At 35.3% G+C, this 24,901-nt stretch overlaps 3 protein-coding genes across 5 annotated transcripts in view; all 3 read right to left on the reverse strand.

The window, feature by feature from the left end:
- LOC107626391 (1-(5-phosphoribosyl)-5-[(5-phosphoribosylamino)methylideneamino] imidazole-4-carboxamide isomerase, chloroplastic) lies at window positions 285-22,023 on the reverse strand. Of its 3 annotated transcripts, XM_021116702.1 has the most exons (8): window positions 21,744-22,023; window positions 21,062-21,269; window positions 20,733-20,818; window positions 20,456-20,557; window positions 20,240-20,305; window positions 915-982; window positions 734-782; window positions 285-530 (listed from the first exon to the last, which is right to left on the reverse strand). In XM_021116702.1, the coding sequence occupies exons 1-8, from the start codon at window positions 21,930-21,932 to the stop codon at window positions 354-356; spliced, it is 945 nt and encodes a 314-aa protein (XP_020972361.1). In that variant the 5' UTR covers window positions 21,933-22,023; the 3' UTR covers window positions 285-353. The 3 variants fall into 3 exon arrangements, with proteins under 3 accessions (XP_020972361.1, XP_020972360.1, XP_016184750.1); XM_021116701.1 differs by lacking the exons at window positions 285-530; window positions 734-782; window positions 915-982; window positions 20,240-20,305 and adding exons at window positions 14,914-15,413; window positions 15,662-15,710; window positions 15,843-15,976 and having other exon boundaries at window positions 21,744-22,015; XM_016329264.2 differs by lacking the exons at window positions 285-530; window positions 734-782; window positions 915-982 and adding exons at window positions 19,315-19,744; window positions 19,992-20,040 and having other exon boundaries at window positions 20,172-20,305; window positions 21,744-22,021.
- On the reverse strand, window positions 1,864-3,450 carry LOC107626389. Its single transcript, XM_016329262.2, has 2 exons — window positions 2,604-3,450; window positions 1,864-2,484 (listed from the first exon to the last, which is right to left on the reverse strand). Exons 1-2 carry the CDS (start codon window positions 3,355-3,357, stop codon window positions 2,003-2,005), a joined length of 1,236 nt encoding a protein of 411 aa, XP_016184748.1. The 5' UTR covers window positions 3,358-3,450; the 3' UTR covers window positions 1,864-2,002.
- The window catches only part of LOC107626393 (protein BIC1), a 2,013-nt gene continuing 1,400 nt past the window's right edge, over window positions 24,289-24,901 (reverse strand). Inside the window, exon 2 of the mRNA XM_021116703.1 lies at window positions 24,289-24,476. Within this exon, the coding sequence (XP_020972362.1) occupies window positions 24,410-24,476 (67 nt within the window). The 3' untranslated portion in view covers window positions 24,289-24,409. The remainder of the gene's footprint in view (window positions 24,477-24,901) is intronic.

The following is a 24,901-nucleotide window of genomic DNA, read 5'->3' on the forward strand; positions in this document are numbered from 1 at the left end:
CTCCTAAAATCACACCAAACAAGAACTAACCTTTTTCTTTTTGAATTTATAATTTATATTAATAAGAAAACACTTAATTTCACTAGAATTATATCATCAGTTTACCATTTAACACATATATGCGTAAATCTCATTCAACACATCATCAAAATGCAAACAACTATTGTGGGAAATTATGATCATATAAGGGAATCTAAGTAACTAATGTCTCATGAGCAAATGCTACAATCATGAGAAAAAAAAAGTTAAAAAACATCACCAAATAGAAGGTTACAAACACGAGAGAAACAATTTCAAAAAGTCCAAGTTCACCAGACCCTACAACTTAAAACAAGTCTCAAATCATAATGTAATTAAACTATGGAGGCTTGTTGCTGGGGATGCCAAGCTACAACATCTTTATAAACCATGTTTCCCCCAAAAATGTCCAATGCACTTCCCACGGTGACATCCACGCGCTCCATCCCCGCCATCTTTATCCTCTCTAAATAGTCCATTACAGTCACACCCCCAGCATATGTAACAGGAATCTGATTATGGAAATCTGATTTAAGAATTAAGACATAAAATTGTTATATGTTTGTCAGAATTCAAGATAAAAACGCGCACGCACACGCTAGCACACACAAATCCTTTATTTATGGTTATAATTCAGACGACTGAAAAACCTTAATGCAAGCTAAGACTTCAATAGGCAAAGATAAAGTCAAGGCAGCTTAAGAAAGTTACCAACCGGTGAATGCTTGCCAAGCAAAGCCACTAGCTCTTCATCAATTCCCAGCCTGCCATGAGAATCATATATTATCAGCTGTATTTCAATGCGTGACACGGAGTTCTGTTTATCTCATTTGCATATTAAATGCTGGCCCTTTAAGTTGGAGTTTACAATATTGAATCGGACAATCGTAACTTACTTTTTCCCTTCAACATCAACACCATGAACTAGAAATTCATCAGCAAAGTTGGCAAGAAATTGCATTACTTCAGCATACATCACTGAACTTCTGGCACCTATCAGTGACAACTGAATATTTACCTTCCTGAACAAAAATATTTGTTCTTAAAAAAGAAAAAAGATTAATTTCTGCATAATGTGTGATTCAGAAACAAACAAAGGATGACTATTATGATTTCACATTCCAAATAAGAATAATGAAATTTAAAGGGGAAAACATCTTAAAGTAAGTTTGAGAATAAAAGAGATACTAAATAAGAAAACAGAAGTTAGAAACTGGCAAATTGGGTACAACAATATAATACAATGATTTAGAATTAAAATAACAGAAAATCCAAAATATAAGCAACTCGTTACCCAAAAAGTAGCAAAATAAATATTAAAAAAAATACTGATATATATGCTTTGCTGGGAAAAGGAATAGAAAATCGCTAATACTGATATATATGCAACAAATGCTGCTCCTTCCCACTGGATCGAAACAAGGCAGAAGTTTGAAACATAGGAATAATCAAAGAGTCCCTACTTTGTTGACAACAGAACTATCTAAGCTAGACTAGAGATGTCAAGAAAACTAGCATAGTTGTCCTTGTCAGGGTTTGTTACACATCCTACTTGGTTTAATAATTGAGGTTTCAGTGCTTGATGCTGCAAGTTCAACAAATTCAAACGGCGACAAGATGGTAGGACCTCATGTGAACAGCAAGCTTTGAGTGGGAACTATCACAATAAAAAATATCAAAGATGATATTCCATATATTCCAAACTAACAATGAAATCACCAGGAAGAACCTTCATCAACTCATGAATTGAAACAAGATTGGCATGCATTGGCAAACTTATTCACAGCAGTCGATTATGTGTGTTAATGTGTATTGGGCAAACAGAATTACAGTACAAAATGGTCAAGCACAAAAGCATTCACATTTCACAGCCAAACAATCAATATAAATAATAAAGCCGCTTTAAGAAACATAAGAAAATGATGAGAAAAACATAGGCAAGCATTACCTTTTCGAAGCAAGCATGTTCTAAATTCAAATTTGCCTATTTCTTTTTCCCCTCCTGGGCATTCTCTTCTTCCCACTGGATGTCAGGGAAAATAAAGACAGCAAACAAATCATCTCTTATTCCCCAACTCGGGACCTCCATTCTGTACATGTGCATGCTAAGTACCTTCCAATCCAAGAACTCACACTCCGTTGGGGACCTCACAGACCTACGGAGGACCCGGGAGGGATGGTTGACAAACTTCTTTGCAACAACCTGAAGAACCAACACAAAGAGGACCGGGTCCTCTTTTTCTTCCTTTGCATAGCCATGTAACATAACAATAAACGTGCCTTTGCCATCAAGATCAACAAGCACAGGCGTTTTCTCATCATACAAGGACGGCATTCTATCTAAGCAGCCTTCAAGCCTTTGGAAGAAAAGGACACCCAATTCATCCACCTGGAATGCATATATCACTTTTTTTCCTTCAATGCATTCGCATGAAAGTGCCAGGTATTTGCCAGGATCAACCAAATCTGTAACAATATCAATAACAGAATGGATAATACTACAATGAAGAGCGAAAATTTCAAATAAATTCAATAAGACAAAGAAAATAATGTGCAATACACACTTGGAGAGTAATTATGAATACCTGGAATATGCACCCTTGGAAGAAAGAACCGACGCTGGCCATCGGATGCCAGTGGGACACAAAAAGAACGCGTAAAACTATTGTCACCCACACTCGTTGTCCAATGTAGGTTATGGGTGTCATAAGAGAAGACGACAACTCTTCCATCTTCCAAACAGAGTCGGATGTATAGCTTACCATAGAAGTCGAACCATGAACTGTGAACAATTATGGAATGGTAGCCAGGAAGATCAGGAAGATCAGGAAGATCAGGAGCATCAGGCAAGTGTTCCCAAACTTTGGTCCCAGAGCGTAGAACCCAAAAATTCTGATCACCATTGTCGGGTATGAAACCACCGAGACCACACATCATCATAAAATAATAATCACTTCCGATTTTGTGAAGAGTAGTGAACCCGGAAACAGATAACTCTGGAGCATCATCGATTGATTTCGACTCCTCTAACTCCTTCTTGTCAAGGTCTAGTTCGTAGACTTTATTGCAAGGAGTATAGAAAGCATGATCAAAATAATAGTCATAACTGGACATATATTTGAGACCTCCAACGAGATGAATCTTGGAATCCAACTCCAAAGCGAACGTGCGGCCCAGTGGAAGATCCATGCTGAAATCGAAGGGTAACGGAGGTAGATTTTCGCAATCCACAGCCTCCTTCTCGGGTGTTATCAGTTTCATGAGGTCGATGCCGCAGATCTTTGTACGCATTAGCACCATAAGGTATCGTTGATTCTTCTCCGCCACCATCCCTTCCATCTCAGCCAGAAAAGGGGATAAACCCTGGCAATGAGGAAATTGTTGAAGCAGCTGATACTGGAACGGAAATCAATCCTGGTGGATAGATAACTACGTAGTGGCATGGGCCGATTGACATTGGGTTCATGTGATCCAGCCCGAAATATATACCGAACCTATTTATTAGATTCGAATTCGGCTCTAAATGCGATGAAACCTATACACGTTTGGACTACGATTATATGAAAACTGGGCCGTTAATATTATATTATCTTGATATTTTCTTATAAACTAGCATGTGAAAATATCCAAATTTTCAACACTCCAACTATTATTTGACATGGTAAAATTCACTTAAAAAAATATAACAAGAACCAACTCTTTTCTAAAATTAAAGCATAACCATAATTAATACTAATATTATCTAATAACACCAAATACTTAAATCAATACAAATAACACAATATTATGCATTAATATAAAATCTTATGCATTTTAAACATAAAACATTAACTTATAGTCTTATAATAACTAATAACACAAAATATTAAGGTTTACAATACTTAAATTCCACATAAGAATAACTATCATCTATCATTAATAACAAAAAATATTAATTATATATGATGACCGGGCCACCGGATCGAGTTCGGGCAACCCGAGCCATGGCACCGACCCGACCCGACCCGAAATAATGACCGAGTCTATTTTTGAGACCCTTACCCGGTGAAATCACACTAAATTAGTCCCTAAAGTGTTCGGGACTGGACCGGGTCTTCAGACCGGGTCAGGCCATGCACACCCCTATCATGAAATAGGGGTGTTCACGGACAGGCTGGGTTTAATTAGATTCTGGACTCGACCCTCTAAAGTTCAACGGATCTATTTTTACTAGAACCGAAATAATTCGAAATAAATAGAGTTAACCTCGGACAATTCGATGTAAAATTAGTATATACAAATTTATAAATTTTATATATTAATCTAATTCCAAATTCAACCCGAAAGTAACACCAGACAAAAATAATAAGCCTAAACCTAATAAAATATGCCTTAGATTTGGATAGAATTTTGAGGGTCTTGAACCCCCCGAGAATAAAGTGCTTCACAAGAAATAATTAGTTCTATCAACTTAGTGACAGGGGGAGATAAATTGAAGAGTGTAGTCTTTTGCAGTTAGTTAGAGAAATTTTGAGTATTCTTCTCTGAAGTGGATTCCCCACTCGAATAAGAACATTTATAATTTTCTGTATTATTGATTGTAATTTCAAATTTCATCTTTTTCCTCATATATTCTTAAGCTAATATTTGGTGCTTTCGTTAAGAGAGATGACCATATCCAATAAACTTAATCGACAAGCTGAGATTGCACAGGCACAGTCACAAACTGTGGAAAGTTAATTAAATGTGCTTAAACTATAAGTTACTCTAGATTCATCAAACCTTGGAATTTTTCATGTTGATAAGCATGGCAGAAGGAAATTGATTGTTGTTTGAGGGGAAAAAAAATGATTGTCATGGTGTTTATTATTGCTTTTCGCCTCACTAATAATGGTAGTGGTACCGATACAATTTTTACAATTATTATATTACCAGTATTTGATAAATAATTTGATTAGCCAAGTCAAAAGCGTTTATATTCCACATGAAAATCTTCCACTTCTATCATTTACATTATTATCATCACTGAGAATTACCATAAAATAATTATTAGAAAATTAAACTTAAAAATAAAACAAAAACAAAAAACAAATTTCCTAAAATCACACACAACAAAAACTAACCAATTTCTTTTAAAATTTATAGTTTAAAACTGGATTTTGTTAGGACGGTGTAAAATAATTTCACATGTACATGCAATTACATAACACCACATCAGTAAAAATAACTATATTTGACGCATAAATAGTCATCTAAAAAAACAAATGACTGTCTAAAACACCGTACACTGTATCAAAATTAAACTCTATAATTTATATTAATAAAACACTTAATTTCACTGGAATTATTTCATCAGTTTACCATTTAAGTACAACAATGTCATTACACTGTATAAATCTCATTCAAGATTGAACAAGCTCGTATAAAGTCATTTTAGGTCGTCTTCTATCTAGTCTTTCTTTGATAATATACTATAGAGTAAATGAACTTCTACATGCATTGTTTGAACAGGTTTTGCCTTTTGATGTGCTACATATTTTAAACCCTCCAAAAAATTTTATTTAGAAAAGAAAAAAGATTAATTTCTGCATAATGCGTGATTCAGAAACAAACAAAGGATGAGTATTATGATATCACATTCCAAATAGGCATAATAAAATTTAAAGGGGAAAGCATCTTAAAATAAGTTTGAGAATAAAAGAGATACTAAATAAGAAAACACAAGTCAGAAATCGGCAAATTGGGTACAACAATATAATACAATAAGCAGGTTGGTCAAAATGGCGGAGCGCATCTGGTTTTATATGCGACAAAAAAGTGCCTTTAAAACTTAAAGGTAAATTCTATCGCACCGCTATAAGACCGGCTATGCTGTATGGTACGGAGTGTTGGGCGGCTAAAGGGGAGCACGAACATAAGTTGAGTGTGGCTGAGATGAAGATGTTGAGATGGATGAGTGGTCATACGCGATTGGATAAAATAAGGAATGAAGATATAAGGGAGAGAGTTGGAGTAGCACCCATTGTGGAAAAGATGGTTGAATCGCGTCTCAGGTGGTTTGGACATGTGGGAAGAAGACCGATAGAACATCCAGTCAGGAGGGTGGATGAGATGGAAGATGGACAAAGGGCGAAAGGCAGAGGAAGACCTAAGAAGACCATCCATGAGGTGGTCAAACGAGATCTACATGTAAACGGTCTTTCTATAGACATGATACATGACAGAGCACAATGGCGTCGTTTGATTCATGTAGCCGACCCCACTTAGTGGGACAAGGCTTTGTTGTTGTTGTTGTTGTTGTATAAGCAACTCGTTACCTAAAAGTAGCAAAATAAAAATTAAAAAGATACTGATATATATACTTTGCTGGGAAAAGGAATAGAAAATCGCTAATAATAAAAGGAACTATAGAGAGATGTACGCAACAAATGCTGCTCCTTCCCACTGGATCGGAACAAGGCAGAAGTTTGAAACATAGGAATAATCAAAGAGTCCCTACTTTGTTGACATCAGAACTATCCAAGCTAGACTAGAGATTTCAAGAAAACTAGCATAGTTGTCCTTGTCAGTTGTCATGGTTTGTTACACATCCTACTTGGTTTAATAATTGAGATTTCAGTCCTTGATGCTGCAAGTTCAACAAATTCAAACGGCGACAAGATGGTAGGATCTCATGTGAACAGCAAGCTTTTGAGTGGGAACTATGGCAATAAAAAATATCAAAGATGAAATAACCAGGAAGAACCTTCATCAACTCATGAATTGAAACAAGATTGGCATGCATTGGCAAACTTATTCACAGCAGCCGATTATGTGTGTTAATGTGTATTGGCCAAACAGAATTACAGTACAAAATAGTCAAGCACAAAAGCATTCACAGCCAACCAATCAATATGGGATAACAATAAATAATAAAGCAGCTTTAAGAAAACTATGACAAAACAGAGGCGAGCATTACCTTTTTGAAGCAAGCATGTTCGAAATTCAAATTCGCCTACATTTCTTTTTTCCCCACATCGCGACCTCCTGGGCATTCTCTTCCCACTGGATGTCAGGGAAAACAAAGAAAGCAGGCAACTCATTGATGCCCAGCTTCATGCTGTACATGTGCATGCTAAGGACCTTCCAATCTAAGAACTCACACTCCAATGGGGACCTCACAGACCTACGGAAGACCCGAGAGGGATAGTTGACTAACTTCATTGCCACCTGAAGAACCAATACGCAGAGGACTGGGTCCTGTTTTTGATCGTTTGCAAAGCCAGGTGCCATAACAACAAACGTGCCTTTGCCATCAAGATCAACAAGTACAGGCGTTTCCTCATAATACAAGGACGACATTCTATCTAAGCAGCCTTCAAGCCTTTGGAAGATAAGGACACCAAATTCATCCACCTGGAAAGCATATATCTTGTATATTCCTCCAATGTGTTCGCATGAAAGTGCCAGGTATTTGCCAGGATCAAACAAATCTGTAACAATATCAATACCAATACGAATAACAATACTCAGGAGTAAACAACATGAAGATGCAGGAAATTAGCTGATACCTGGAATACGCACTCTTGGAAGAAAGAACCGACGCTGGCCATACAGTGGGACACAAAAAGAACGCGTAAAACTATTGTCACCCTCACTCGTTGTCCAATGTGAGTTATGGGTGTCATAAGAGTAGACGAAAACGCTTCCATCTTCGAAGCAGATTCGGAGGTATAGCTTACCATAGAAGTCGAACCATGAACTGTGATCAACTATGGAATCTGAGGGTGGGTTAGGATCACTAGGAGCATCAGGTAAGTCTTTCCAAACCCTAGTCCCAGAGCGTAGAACCCAAAAATTATGAGGACCAGACCCGGGTATGAGACGGTCCATACCACACATCTTTATCAAATAATAATCACTTCCGATTTTGTGAAGAATATAGTATCTGGTATTAATAAACCCTGGAAAATCATAGATTGAATTCGACTCCTTCACCTCCTTCTTGTCAAGGTCTAGTTCGTAGACTTTTTTGCAAGGCTCGGAAGCACGATCATAAGAAGCAGCTGCTTCGGACAAATATTTGACACCTCCAACGAGATGAATCTTGGAATCCAACTCGATAGCGAACATGCGGCCCAGTGGAAGATCCACGCTGAAATCAAAGGGAAACGGAGGTAGATTTTTCCAATCCACAGCCTCCTCCCCGTCCTTCTCGGGTGTTATCAGTTTCATGGGGTCGATGCCGCAGATCCTTCTACGCATTCGCACCATAAGGTATCGTTGATTCTTCTCCGCCACCATCCCTTCCATCTCAGCCAGAAAAGGGGACAAACCCTAGCAATGAATTTTTTTCGACGGTATTTCCTAACTGCACAGGTCAAGGACTAATCCGTTGCAAAGGACTAATACATCGGAATCTGAGCTCTATTTAAAGGTCTGCCGCTGACTTGCAGCTGATACTGGAAGTGGACCATATGAGAATGAGCCCAAAAGAAGGGAGCGTTTATGGGCGGGCCAGGTTTAGTTAGATTTCGGATCAGACTATAAAAGGTTAATAGGTCTATTTTTATTAAAATCGAAATGATTCAAAATAAATCAAGTTAAACCGAGTCGAGTCGAGATAAAATTAGTATATATAAATTTATCGATTTTATATATTAAGGTAATAAAATTTTATTTTTTTTAAAAATAAATTTAACAAATATTATATTATATTTATACCAAAATAAATTATTTTAATACAAAAGCAATACCATATAATATAAAACATATTAATTAAAATATAAAAGTATAATATGATATTAATACTTTCACTTTAAAATATATATATTTTTATTATAAAAAATAATTTTGGACCGAGTTAGGTAACTCGAAACATAACCTAAATTTGACTCAAAAGTAACACCAAATAAAAATAATAAGTCTAAATCCAACAAAATATGTTTTGGGTTTAGTCCGAACTTCGAATGGCGTCAGATCTTAAACATCCCTAGAATACAGTGTTAATTCTGTCAAGTAAGTTAATGAGAGAGATAAATTAGAGAGTGTAGCCTTTTGTGTTGTGATAAGAATGGGACGTAGATGCCCATTCCCATGTGAAACTTATTTTCTCAAGAAGGAATAATATTAAATGAACGTTGAAATTATATCCCCCATTCATGTATAAATAGAGGCCTTTGCTTCTAAGAAAAATACAATCAATAATAACAACGTTCTCTCTCTCTTATATTCTCTCTTCTTACAAGTATTTTAAGTACTCCTCTCTTATTTTTTTATATATAATATTAGTAAATATATTAATCATCTCTATTATATTGAGATAGTAATTATAGTAAATATTACTACTTGGGTTATCTAATTATATTTCCATATTTTATTTGTTACTTCTTCCTTATTTATTTAGTTATTTTATAACACGTTATCAGCACGAAGTTCTAACGAAATTTTAGGAAGACTCCAGGTAACAAATTTTTATTATGTTGAAGCTCTTTCATCTTGAATTTAATGCTCTTAATATATCTGAAAATAATTATTTATCATGGATACTAGATGTTAAAATCCATCTTGATTCAATGGATCTTGGAGATACCATTAAGGCTGAAAATAATACATCCCAAAAAGATATAGCCAAAGCCATAATTTTCCTTCGTCGTCATCTTGACGTATGATTGAAAAATGAATATCCCATATTAAAAGATCCTGCAGATCTGTGAAAAGACCTTGAAAAAAGGTATAATCATCAAAAGACGGTGATACTTCCTCAATTCCGATATGTTAGAGAAAACTTTCTCAACCTTCCATGTCTCGAATGTGCTCCTGCAGCAGCAGTATCGAGAAAAATGGTTTAAAAAATATTTTGAGTTAATTTCTTGTCTTCTTGTTGTTGAACGCGACAATGAATTGCTTTTAAGAAATCATGAAGCGCGCCCAGTTGGCGCCGCCCCATTTCCTAAAGCAAATGCGGCAAAATCATAACCCCAAAAGAGGTAAATGACAAGATTTTGATAATAAGAAAAATTATGGAAGGAAGAAGAATTAGATTCACAAGAAAGGATCTCATCAGAAGTGGGATAAATAAAGAAACAATGGGTAAAGTATATCAATTGAGGATAAATGCTTCCGTTGTGGTGGAAAGGGCCATTGGTCACGTACCTGTCGTACCCAAAGGCACCTAGTTGATCTTTATCAAGCATCCTTGAAAAAGGATGACAAAGGAAAGGAAAAAAATTTTGTTTCAAATGATGAAAATTCCACCACTCATTATGATGTATCTAATTTCTTTAAGGATTCTGAAGGAAATATTGGCTATTTGATCAATGATAGAATAGTTTGATATGTGTATGTGTTTGTTAAGTATTCATGTGAATAATTTGACTGTGCATGTACCTCTACTCATTTTATAATTATTATTTGTTTTTGAAGAAAAATGGCAAGGATATATTCTGAAGATATTTGCCTTGCGGATAGTGCAAGTTCGCACACTATTCTTAAAAGTGATATATATTTTACTCATCTTGTGCCAAAAGAAGAATATGTTAATACTATTATTGGCTCAGGCAATGTGATAGAAGGCTCCGGAAGAGTTATAATTTTGTTTCCTGGAGGAAAAAAAATTATAATAAATAATGCACTATTATCTACCAAGTCTCTGAGGAACTTGTTGAGTTTCAAAGATATTCGCCGAAATGGATATCATATTGAAACAATGAATGAGAAAAATCATGAGTATTTATGTATCACAACTCATGATTTAAATAAAAAGGTTATATTATAAAAGTTATCCTCACTTTCATCTGGGTTGTATTATACCAAGATTAGTGCAATTGAATCACATGCCATTGTAAACCAGAAGTTTACTAGCCCAAATGAATTCATAACTTGGCATGATAGATTGGGTCATCCGGGAACAACCATGATGAGGAGAATTATTGAAAACTCTCATGGACATTCACTAAAGAACCAGAAGATTCTTAAATCTAGTGAATTTTGTTGTGCTGCATGTTCTCAAGGGAAGTTAATTTTAAGGCCATCACCAGTAAAGATTGGATTTGAGTCCCCTAAATTCCTAGAAAGGATTCAAGGTGATATATGTGGACCTATTCATCCACCATGTGGATCTTTTAGATATTTTATGGTCCTGATAGACGCATCTTCGAGATGGTCATATGTGTGCTTATTATCTTCTCGCAACCTGGCGTTTGCGAGATTACTGACTCAAATTATTCGATTAAAAGCACAATTTTCAGAAAATCCAATCAAAGCAATTCGCCTTGATAATGCTGGTGAATTTACTTCCCAAGCTTTTGATGCTTATTGTATGGCTAATGGAATAAGTGTTGAACATCAAGTAGCTTATGTTCACACACAAAATGGGTTAGCAGAATCACTTATTAAGCGCCTCCAATTAATTGCTAGACCCTTGCTTATGAGAACAAATCTCCCAACCTCGGTTTGGGGCATGCTATTTTACATGCCGCAGCACTTATTCGTTTGAGGCCCACGAATTACCATCAGTTCTCTCCTATGCAATTAGCTTTTGGCCAGCAGCCAAATGTCTCCCATTTAAGAATATTTGGGTGTGCGATATATGTTCTCATTACACCACCTAATCGCACCAAAATGGAACCCCAAAAAAAATTGGGGATATATGTTGGATATGATTCTCCCTCTCTAGTGAGGTATCCTGATATACAAACGGGAGATGTATTTAAAACCTGGTTTGCAGATTGTCATTTTGATGAATCAAAATTTCCAATATTAAGGGGAGAGAATAAGCTTCCTGAAAAGGAACTTAATTGGAATGCATCCTCGTTGATGCATTTAGATCCTCGATCAGGGCAATGTGAACTAGAAGTTCAAAAGATTATACAATTGCAAAGAATAGCAAATGAATTGCCTGGTGCATTTTCCGATACAAAGAGGATAACCAAATCTTATATACCAGCAAAAAATGCCCCAATTCGAATTGATGTCCCAGTATGACAAGTAGCCACTGAAGCAAATTCATGCTAGAAGCGTGGCAGGGTGGAAAATGCCCCAATTCGAATTGATGTCCCAGTAGGACAAATAGCCACTGAAGCAAATACATGCCAGAAGCGTGGCAGGCCTGTCGGTTCCAAAGATAAAAATCCTCGAAAGAGAAAAGAGGTAAATAATATTCCTGTTGAAAAAGACATAGTAGAGACACCTGCAGTTGTCGAAAATTCTGGTATAGTTTTAACGCCAGAAGACGTTCAGGTACCTGAAAATTGTGAAAATGACGAGATCTCAATAAATTATGTCTTAACAGGAGAGAAATGGGACCGAAATAAGACAATTGTCAATGAAATATTTGCATATAATGTGGCATTAAATATCATGCATGAAAGTAAGGATCTTGAGCCAAGATCAGTCGAAAAATGTCGACAAAGGAATGATTGGCCAAAATGAAAAGAAGCCATGAAGGCTGAATTAGATTCACTTGCAAAACGTGAAGTCTTTGGACCTGTAGTCCGTACACCTGAAGATGTAAAACCTGTTGGATACCGATGAGTATTTGTGAGAAAACGAAATGAGAAAATGAAGTTGTGCGCTACAAAGTCCGACTTGTGGCACAAGGTTTTTCACAAAGGCCTGGTATAGATTATGAAGAAACGTATTCCCCTATAGTGGATGCGATAATATTGCGTTATTTGGCCAGTTTATCTGCATATCATAAATTGTATATGTATTTAATGGATGTGGTAACAACCTATTTATATGGCTCTTTAGATCGGGATATCTATATGAAAGTCCCTGAAGGACTAAAGATATCTAAATCATCCAATGAATATTCGCAAGGGTTATACTCAGTCAAATTGTAAAGATCCTTATATGGTTTGAAGCAATCTGGACGAATGTGGTATAATCGTTTTACTGAGTATCTGGCCAAAAATGGATTCAAGAATGATGATATCTGTCCATGCGTTTTCATAAAGAAATCTGCATCTGGGTTCATTATAATTGCTGTGTACGTTGATGATTTAAATATTATTGGAACTCCTGAAGAGATTCCAACAATTATAAAAACTCTAAAAGAAGAGTTTGAGATGAAAGATCTTGGAAGAACTAAATTTTGTCTCGGCCTGCAGATCGAGCATATAAAAAATGGGATCTTTATTCATCAAGCGACATACACAGAGAAGATCTTGAAGAGATTTTATATGGATAAGTCACATCCATTAAGTACTCCAATGATCGTAAGATCTTTGGATGTGAAAAAGGATTAATTCCGTCCTAAAGAAGAAAATGAAGATATCCTTGGTCTTGAAGTACTATATCTTAGTGCCATTGGAGCGCTAATGTATCTTGCTAATAATACGCGACCCGATATATCATTTGCTGTGAATTTACTAGCAAGATATAGTTCCTCTCCAACCAGAAGACATTGAAGTGGAATCAAACAAATCTTTCGATATCTTCATGGGACGGTTGATATGGGATTGTTTTATCCCTATGAATCCAAGTCACAATTAGTTGGCTATGCAGATGCTGGATATTTGTCTGATCCACATAAAGGGAGATCTCAAATAGGATACCTATTCACATATGGTGGTACAGCTATATCATGGAGGTCCACAAAACAGACGATTGCAGCAACATCCTCTAATCATGCTGAAATACTAGCGAAACATGAAACTAGTCGCGAGTGTTTTTGGTTGAGGAGTGTGATCCAATATATCCTATCATCATGTGGACTGATTGACCATAAGATAGCTCCAACTGTCCTGTTTGAAGATAATACATCATGTATTGCTCAACTTAAAGGCGGATATATCAAAGGTGATAGAACAAATCATATTTCTTCCAAATTCTTCTTCACTCATGATCTTCAAAATCAAGGGACAATTGATGTCCAACAGATCCGCTCAAGTGACAATCTGGCAGATTTATTTACAAAGTCACTCCCAAAATCCTCCTTTGAAAGATTGGTACATGAGATTGGGATGCGCCAATTTCGAGACATTAAATGATGTCGACAAGAGGGGGAGACTGTACTCTTTTTCCCTTGGTCAGGTTTTTTTTCCCATCGGGTTTTTCTTGACAAGGGTTTTAATGAGGCAGTCTCCATCACAAAGGATATTGTACTCTTTTTCCTTCACTAAAGTTTTTCCCACAAGGTTTTCCTTTAGTAAGGTTTTAATGAGGCAATAATCCTAAATGGGCATCCAAAGGGGAGTGTTGTGATAAGAATGAGACGTGGATGCCCATTTCCATATGAAACTTACTTTCTCAAGAAGGAATAATATTAAATGAACGTTGAAATTATATCCCCCCATTTATGTATAAATAGAGGCCTTTGCTTCTAAGAAAAATACAATCAATAATAACAACGTTCTCTCTCTTTTATATTCTCTCTCCTTACAAGTATTTTAAGTACTCCTCTCTCTTATTTTTTATATATAATATTAGTAAATATATTAATCATCTCTATTATATTGAGATAGTAATTCTAGTAAATATTACTACTTGAGTTATCTAATTATATTTCTATATTTTAGTTGTTACTTCTTTCTTATTTATTTAGTTATTTTATAACATTTTGCAGTTAGTTAGAGAAATTTATAATTTCCTGCTTTGTTGATTGTAATTCCAAATTTCATCTTCTTCATGCTCATACTTATCTATTAATAAATTCATACATTCTTGAGCTAACATTCGGTGCTTTCATTGAGAGGGATGGCCATATCCAATGAACTTAATTGATAAGCTGAGACTGCAGTATTGCAACATGAACACGTTGACGTTACGAGATCATGGATAGATTCGAGAATTCTTTACGTGAAATTCAAGGATCACTGAAAGAGACTCTTAAATTAACGAAGGTTGAACACAAGCTCTCAATTATTTCATCAGTTTACCATTTAAGTACAACAATGTCATTTCGCTCTATCATATATGTATAGTATAAATCTCATTCAACAACCTCGTACAAAGTCCTTTTAGGTCGTCTTCTATCTAGTCTTCCTTTGATAATATACTACTATAGAGTAAATGAACTTCTACATGCATTGTTTTACATGTACATCATCAAAATGCAAATAACTATAGTGGCAAATTATGATCATACAAGGGAATCTAAGTAACTAATGTCTAATGAGGCAAATGCTACAATCATGAGGGAAAAAAACACTGAAAAAAACATCACCAAATGGAATGTTACAAACACGAGAGAAACAAATTCAAAAGTTCAAAGTTCACCAGACCCTACTTAAAACAAGTCTCAAATCATTATGTAATTAAACTATGGAGGCTTGTTGCTGGGTATGCCAAGCTACAACATCTTTATAAGCCATGTTTCCCCCAAAAATGTCCAATGCACTTCCCACGGTGACGTCCACGCGCTCCATCCCCGCCGTCTTTATCCTCTCTAAATCGTCCATTACAGTCACACCCCCAGCATATGTAACAGGAATCTAGCATAATCAAAATGCATCAGCACTATGGACACTTAAAAGAAGTTTAAACTGATTTAAGATTTAAGACATAAAATTGTAAACATTTGTCAGAATTTAAAGATAAAAACGCGCATGCATACGCTAGCACACACAATTCCTTTACTTATGGCTATAATTCAGACAACAGAAAAACCTTAATGCAAGCTAATTAGCTAAGACTTTAATAGGCAAAGATAAAGTCAAGGAAGCTTAAGAAAGTTACGAACCGGTGAATGCTTGCCAAGCAAAGCCACTAGCTCTTCATCAATTCCCAGCCTGCAATCAGAATCATATATTATCAGCTGTATTTCGATCCGTGAAACGGAGTTCTGTTTATCTCATTTGCATATAAAATGCTGACCCTTTAAGTTGGAGTTTACAATATTGAATCGGACAATCGTAACTTACTTTTTCCCTTCAACATCAACACCGTGAACTAGAAATTCATCAGCAAAGTTGGCAAGAAATTGCATTACTTCAGCATCAAGTGACACATCACTGAACTTCTGCCACCTATCAGTGACAATTGCATATTTACCTTCCTGAACAAAGAAAACGTAGAAGAAATTTAAAAAAAAAAAAAAAGAATCCAGCTACTTGAACATTTGAAACTTGAAGCGAACGAACTACTTGAAGAACTTAATGTATTCCTCTTCAAGAACAATTTTCGTTGAAATAGAAAGATAACCATTTGTACCTTTTTTCTGCAACTGAGATCCAACACAAGTCCAAAAAAAAAAGGAATGACTATTATGATATCACATTCCAAATAAGAATAATGAATTTTAAAGGGGAAAACATCTTAAAAAAAGTTTGAGAATAAAAGAGATACTAAATAAGAAAACACAAGTCAAACTGGCAAATTGGGTACAACAATATAATACAATGATTTAGAATTAAAATAACAGAAAATCCAAAATATAAGCAACTCGTTACCCAAAAATTAGCAAAATAAATATTAAGAAAATACTGATATATATGCTTTGCGGGGAAAAGGAATAGAAAATCGCTAATAATAAAAGGAATTATAGAGAGATATACACAACAAATGCTGCTCCTTCCCACTGGATCGGAACAAGGCAGAAGTTTGAAACATAGGAGTAATCAAAGAGTCCCTACTTTGTTGACATCAGAACTATCTAAGCAAGACTAGAGATTTCAAGAAAACTAGCATAGTTGTCCTTGTCACGGTTTGTTACACATCCTACTGGGTTTAATAATGGAGATTTCAGTGCTTGATGCTGCAAGTTCAACAAATTCAAACGGCGACACGATGGTATGACCTCATGTGAACAGCAAGCTTTGAGTGGGAACTATCACAATAAAAAATATCAAAGATGATATTCCATATATTCCAAACTAACAATCAAATCACCAGGAAGAACCTTCATCAACTCATGAATTGAAACAAGATTGGCATGCATTGGCAAACTTATTCACAGCAGCCGATTATGTGTGTTAATGTGTATTGGCCAAACAGAATTACAGTACAAAATGGTCAAGCACAAAAGCATTCACAGCCAACCAATCAATATGGGATAACAATAAATAATAAAGCAGCTTTAAGAAAACGATGACAAAACAGAGGCGAGCATTACCTTTTTGAAGCAAGCATGTTCGAAATTCAAATTCGCCTACATTTCTTTTTTCCCCACCTCGCGACCTCCTGGGCATTCTCTTCTTCCCACTGGATGTCAGGGAAAACAAAGAAAGCAGGCAACTCATTGATGCCCAGCTTCATGCTGTAAATGTGCATGCTAAGGACCTTCCAATCTAAGAACTCACACTCCAATGGGGACCTCACAGACCTACGGAAGACCCGAGAGGGATAGTTGACAAACTTCATTGCCACCTGAAGAACCAACACGCAGAGGACTGGGTCCTCTGTTTGTTCGTTTGCAAAGCCAGGTGCCATAACAACAAACGTGCCTTTGCCATCAAGATCAACAAGCACAGGCGATTCCTCATAATACAAGGACGGCATTCTATCTAAGCAGCCTTCAAGCCTTTGGAAGATAAGGACACCAAATTCATCCACCTGGAAAGCACACATCAAGTATTTTTCTCCAATGCATTCGCATGAAAGTGCCAGGTATTTACCAGGATCAAACAAATCTGTAACAATATCAATACCAGTACGAATAACAATACTCAGGAGTAAACAACATGAAGATGCAGGAAATTAGCTGATACCTGGAATACGCACTCTTGGAAGAAAGAACCGACGCTGGCCATACAGTGGGACACAAAAAGAACGCGTAAAACTATTGTCACCCTCACTGGTTGTCCAATGTGAGTTATGGGTGTCATAAGAGTAGACGAAAACGCTTCCATCTTCGAAGCAGATTCGGAGGTATAACTTACCATAGAAGTCGAACCATGAACTGTGATCAATTATGGAATCTGAGTGTATGTTAGGATGACCAGGAGCATCAGGTAAGTCTTTCCAAACCCTAGTCCCAGAGCGTAGAACCCAAAAATTATGAGGAGCAGACCCGGGTATGAGACGGTCGATACCACACATCTTTATCAAATAATAATCACTTCTGATTTTGTGAAGAATATAGTATCTGGTATTAATAAACCCTGGAAAATCATAGATTGAATTCGACTCCTTCACCTCCTTCTTGTCAAGGTCTAGTTCGTAGACTTTTTTGAAAGGCTCGGAAGCACCATCATAAGAAGCAGCTGCTTCGGACAAATATTTGACACCTCCAACGAGATGAATCTTGGAATCCAACTCCAAAGCGAACATGCGGCCCAATGGAAGATCCACGCTGAAATCAAAGGGAAACGGAGGTAGATTTTTCCAATCCATAGCCTCCTCCCCGTCCTTCTCGGGTGTTATCAGTTTCATGGGGTCGATGCCGCAGATCCTTCTACGCATTCGCACCATAAGGTATCGTTGATTCTTCTCCCCCACCATCCCTTCCATCTCAGCCAGAAAAGGGGACAAACCCTAGCAATGAGGAAATTGTTTTTTTTTTTCTTTTTTTTTTTCTGGTTTTTCACTACCCGGCATGTCAAAGATTAATCAGTCGTGAATTTGTGCTCAATTTAAAAGTCTGTCGTTGATACTGGAAGTGGATCATATGAGAATGAGCCCAAAAGAAGGGGGTGTTTATGGGCGGGGTCGGGCTTAATTAGATTTCGGATCCGACTGTAAAAGCTCAATAGGTCTATTTTTATTAAAATCGAAATAATCCGTAAAAAATAATTTTAGACTGAGTTAGATAACTCAAAACGTAACCCAAATTTGACTCAAAAGTAATACCAAATAAAAATAACAAGTCTAAATCTAACAAAATATGACTTGGGTCTGGCCCAAATTTCGAGTCAGATTGGATCTTAAACACCCCTAGGATAAAGTGTGTCAAAGGAAATAATTAGTTTTGTCAAGTAAGTTACTGAGAAAGATAAATTGGAGAGTGTAGCCTTTTGCCGTTAGTTAGAGAAATTTATAATTCCTGCATTATTGATTGTAATTTCAGATTTCATCTTCTTCATGCTCATACTTATCTATTAATAAATTCATACATACTTGAGCTAACATTCGGTGCTTTCATTGAGAAGGATAGCCATAGGAGATTGCAGTGTTGCAACGTGAACACATTGACGTTACAAGTCAATTCAACGTGACTAACACGTTCATGGATAGATTCGAGAATTCCTTACATGAAATCCAAGGATCATTGAAAGAGACTCTAAAATTAACGAAGGTTGAACACAAGCTCTGAATTATTTCATCAGTTTACCATTTAAGTACAACAATGTCATTTCGCTCTATCATATATGTATAGTATAAATCTCATTCAACAACCTCATACAAAGTCCTTTTAGGTCGTCTTCTATCTAGTCTTCCTTTGATAATATACTACTATAGAGTAAATGAACTTCTACATGCATTGTTTTACATGTACATCATCAAAATGCAAATAACTATAGTGGCAAATTATGATCATACAAGGGAATCTAAGTAACTAATGTCTAATGAGGCAAATGCTACAATCATGAGGGAAAAAAACACTGAAAAAAACATCACCAAATGGAATGTTACAAACACGAGAGAAACAAATTCAAAAGTTCAAAGTTCACCAGACCCTACTTAAAACAAGTCTCAAATCATTATGTAATTAAACTATAGAGGCTTGTTGCTGGGTATGCCAAGCTACAACATCTTTATAAGCCATGTTTCCCCCAAAAATGTCCAATGCACTTCCCACGGTGACGTCCACGCGCTCCATCCCCGCCGTCTTTATCCTCTCTAAATCGTCCATTACAATCACACCCCCAGCATATGTAACAGGAATCTGGCATAATCAAAATGCATCAGCACTATGGACACTTAAATGAAGTTTAAACTGATTTAAGAATTAAGACATAAAATTGTAAACATTTGTCAGAATTTAAGATAAAAAAGCGCATGCATACACTAGCACATACAATTCCTTTACTTATGGTTATAATTCAGACAACTGAAAAACCTTAATGCAAGCTAATTAGCTAAGACTTTAATAGGCAAAGATAAAGTCAAGGCAGCTTAAGAAAGTTACGAACCGGTGAATGCTTGCCAAGCAAAGCCACTAGCTCTTCATCAATTCCCAGCCTGCAATGAGAATCATATATTATCAGATGTATTTCGATTCGCGACACGGAGTTCTGTTTATCTCATTTGCATATAAATGCTGACCCTTTAAGTTGGAGTTTACAATATTGAATTGGACAATCGTAACTTACTTTTTCCCTTCAACATCAACACCATGAACTAGAAACTCATCAGCAAAGTTGGCAAGAAATTGCATTACTTCAGCATCAAGTGACACATCACTGAACTTCTGCCACCTATCCGTGACAATTGCATATTTACCTTCCTGAACAAAGAAAGCGTAGAAGAAAATTAAAAAAAAAAAAAAGAATCCAGCTACTTGAACATTTGAAACTTGAAGTGAACTACTTGAAGAACTTAATGTATTCCTCTTCAAGAACAATTTTCGTTGAAATAGAAAGATAACCATTTGTACCTTTTTTCTGCAACTGAGATCCAACACAAGTCTCTCTTTTCCAACAATTCTAACAAGATCTTTTAGTCTTTTGAGATCCATTTGACCATTGTTGAACACATACTATAAAGAGAGAAATCAATTAAACACAACATGGCTAAATTATTTCCATTGAAAAATAACACATAAGTGGCATTCTTGAATAACATAATTGGTTGAGAGAGTTAATACAAATGCTTTCTCAATGGATGAAAGTTAATGGCAATTAAAAGGTGGAAAAACTCAAAGAAGAACTTACGGATGTGACAATGACGTGGCTTGCTCCTTCCTCGATGTAACTCAAACAATTGTCCGAATTTATTCCCCCTCCAACTTGCAAACCGCCTAAATTTTACCAGTCCTCCACATTTAAGTTCAGCAGAGGAAAAATCTGTGTAAGTTTTAAACATATCATCAACCATAAAGGACAAATAAAATGCTAACATAACTTGTATATTGCTAAGACTCATGTTTCAACTTTCAACAACATCATTCTCAATAACAATTAAGAACACAACATTTTAGTAAATATGTTCCTTTAGAAAACACAAATGCCACTAATCAGTGGCAGCATTTAGAAAACCATACCAGGATAAGCATGCAATGCTTCAAGTGCAGCAGCTTTGCTCAAAGGATCCGCGCCGAGCATGATCGCATGGCCTCCGGTAAGCCCATCTTGTTTGTAAAGAATAGCATACTCAGCTGCTGACTTATCAGATTCGAAATTTGTCACCGGATTCGACCCATCTCCCTTCAAATCCTGAAGGGTTGAACCAACAATTTGTTTCACTTTCCCCTGCCATAAGCATAAAAGATCACATCAATTGAACTCCTAGAATGCATCATCACATTTGGAAAACAAATTATACAAAAAGAAACTACTGAACATTATGATTGACACAAATTGTCGATCACTATAACCAAAAGTCATAGCAACCTTCATTCAAATTTCATTACAGTGATAAAAGGGTTCACCTCATTCATATAAAATCCCAGCATACACAGCATTCTCCAGAATCACAATCACATAATTTATTTTCTTCTAAAATTTAGAAGAAAAAAAAAAGCTCCTTGATCATTTCACAAGTTACCAAATACGGTTAATGCCACAAATTTTCAATCAATACAACACAAACACTAAAACACAAGAAAAAAAACAACCTTCACTGAAAATTTCAATAACGTAAAATAACAACTTTTCCTTAAAAAAAAATAATTTTTAACAATATAAAAGGGGAAAAAACATGAGAAAGTAAAAGGGGTGGCGAACCTTGTGTATGTCGATGCAGGGTCGGAATCGAACGGCACATTGAATAGAATTTGAAAATGTTGCAGTAGCGGAGCGTGAGGGTTGAAGAAAACGGAGGTGATTGGTGGAGCTGAAAAAGAAGAGTGATGAGTTTCTGTTAATGGAGAGTGGATGGAAGGAACGAGTTAGAGTTGCAGGAAGACTCCGCATTCTCAACGATGATTGCGGCGGAGAAGGAACCAAAAGGAATTAAGGAAACGCTGTCTCAGAAACTCAAATAGCAAACTCAATTTTATTTATTTATTTATTTTTTAATCTCTTTGATGAAACTAGTATATAATTTTGTCTTCCAAAACAAAATTTCTATATTTTTATCTACGAACCACCTATACGACACGAGATACGAACATGACACTACAAGGATAAGCTGACATGTTCTTTTCGTAAAAAATTGGATACGACACGTTTAAGTTACGTTGTGAATTAAAATTTAAATAATATATTAAATTAATAAAATATCATATTATAAATATAAGAGTAAATATAGCATAAAAAAGTTTTAAAATTATGCAATTATTAAAAAAATAAAAAACTTTAATCTATTATTTTCATCTTACTACCAAAAAATGTATCAATTTTTTCTCCTCCAAATCCGTCATCCGCAAATACCAAGGCTTCAAGTCCATAATCCTCTGTATTTTCTATTCTTCTTCTTCGTCTTCTTCTTCAATATAACGCAGAGAACCAAGAACGGCTAAACTAGTGAGTAAGTAAGCTACCAAAAACAAACGGCAAGTAGATTTAGGTTTTGATTTATTAATTATTTTATTTTTAAATTTAAATTTTGATTTGTTTTTATTTTAATTTATTGCAGATTTGCAGCAGAGCAGAAAGATTTGTCTCATGAACATTTGAATCGGATCGGACTCGTTCGAATTCGCGTAACTCACTCGTTTGACGTATCCACCGCGTGTCGGTATTGGATTCGCGTCCGACACGAATACGCCGGCACCATGAGTGAATCCGTGTTTTATAGATTTTTATTCATACTTTTTGTTTTTTTTTAATTTATCTTTATTATAAAAATTTTCTCTGTATAAGTTATAAAATTTTTGTATTTATGTTATTTAGTATTTTTGAGTATTTTTATGATGTCACGAGCTTTTTTTTTTTTTTGATGAATTGGACAACCCCCAATTTTAGGTTAGGTTATATACTCATACACCCACTCACACACGTTAACCTAGCTACTAACCACTGCTAGAATTCGAACTTGTGTGGCTTTGATTTGAGGCAAATAGGGGTGCACATGACCCGGTCCGGCCCGGTCCCGAATACTTTAGGGACTAATTTGGTGTGATTTCATCGGGTTTATAGTCGGGTAAGGATCTCAAAAATAGACTCGGTCATTATTTTGGGTCGAGTCCGGGTCATAGCTCGAGTCACCCGAAGTCGGCCCGGTCATCATACACAATTAATATTTTATGTTATTAGTGATTGATCATGACTATTCTTATGTGGAACTTAAGTATTGTAAATCTTAATATTTTGTGTTATTAGTCATTATATGACTATAAGTTAATGTTTTATGTTTAGAATGCATAAGACTTTAGACTAATGCATAATATTGTGTTATTTGTATTGATTTAAATATTTGGTATTATTAGACAATATTATTATTGATTGTGGTTATGCTTTAATATTGAAGAAATGTTGGTTCTTGTTATATTTTTCTAAGTGAATTTTACCATGTTAAATAATGGTTGGAATCTTGGAAATTTGGATATTTTTACATGCTAGCTTACAAGAAGGTATCAACGTAATGTAATGTTAACAGCCCGATTTTCACCCGATTTTCATCCAATATAATTGTGGCCCAAAAGTGTATTAGTTTCATCGGGTCTATGGTCGAGTTCGGGTCTAATAAATAGATTCAGTGTATATTTTAGGTCGGATCTGGCTCACATCAAACCCGGCTTTACCCGGCTATGTGCACCCTTAGTGGCAAATACTTTTGCCACTGAATCACATGCCTCAGCCTGATGTCACGTGCTTAACAGAAAACAAGTTTTTTTTTTGGGCTTGAAAACGATTTTTATTTTTGTCTAAAGAAAATATTTCCTTCGTTTGGGCTGATGTAGTTTATCCCATTTAAATTTTGGGTTAAATGTTAGAAGCCCAAAATAAATTAAGAAAGAAAGAAACATGGCCTAATTGTGATTTAATATTTACATCTTAATCACAATAACGTGTGATTATTAAAACTTAAAAGTGTCTTTAATTTATGTATTTATTGTTTATTTTTATTTTTTATTAAATTCTAAAAATAGATCAATAAAAATAAAAATAATAAAAATTTAAACACTTTCATAAATTCCAACTTATTTTAAAGTAGTCAAATTTTGGTTGCATTTTTAATTTAGTAAAAAGTTAAAATAATTTTAATATATTTGACTAAATTGTCATACCGATTCTTAAATATCAATTTTATGTTAAAATAACTGCACGTAAATTTCGACTAAATTTATTACTCTAGAGTTAGAACCATATATCTTGCACCGAAAAAAGCTTAATGGTCCAAAATTATGTGGCGGTGAATGTATTTGCATGGCGAAAAAGATGCAATTGCCACCACCAAAATCTTGTGCACCTTCAACCCCTGCAGCATAAACTACTCTTACCCAAAGTCATAAACCACTTAGATCCAACTTGAAAACACCAAATCTTTTTGTTGATGTTGAACTCGTCTTGGTCCTATTGTAATTGGAAGCAAAATTATAAATTAATTAAAATATATCAATAAATAAATCTCATTTTTAATTTATAAAATATTCACTAAATAATAATAATAATAATAATAATAATAATAATACATAAATAAGATAAAAATATACACACTTGACAGCCATTATTATCGAAAAAAATTATTCAAGATGAAACGAAAGAATAAAAATGACTAACAAAATTTAATATCAATGGGTATACATGACTCATTGAAATATTAAAGTTTACATTAGTCCACCATACCAAGATTCATATGTACTCTTCCGGCACCAAAATTTCCCAGCAACTTCTTCCATTCATGGACTTCATCTTGTCGGAATAATTTCTAATTAATAGTTTAAGAATACTAATATTTTAATAATTTTAGTTATATTAATTAAAATTAATAGCTAAAA

The sequence above is a fragment of the Arachis ipaensis genome, chromosome B02 (assembly GCF_000816755.2).
Source record: "Arachis ipaensis cultivar K30076 chromosome B02, Araip1.1, whole genome shotgun sequence".
Taxonomy (NCBI): Eukaryota; Viridiplantae; Streptophyta; class Magnoliopsida; order Fabales; family Fabaceae; genus Arachis; species Arachis ipaensis.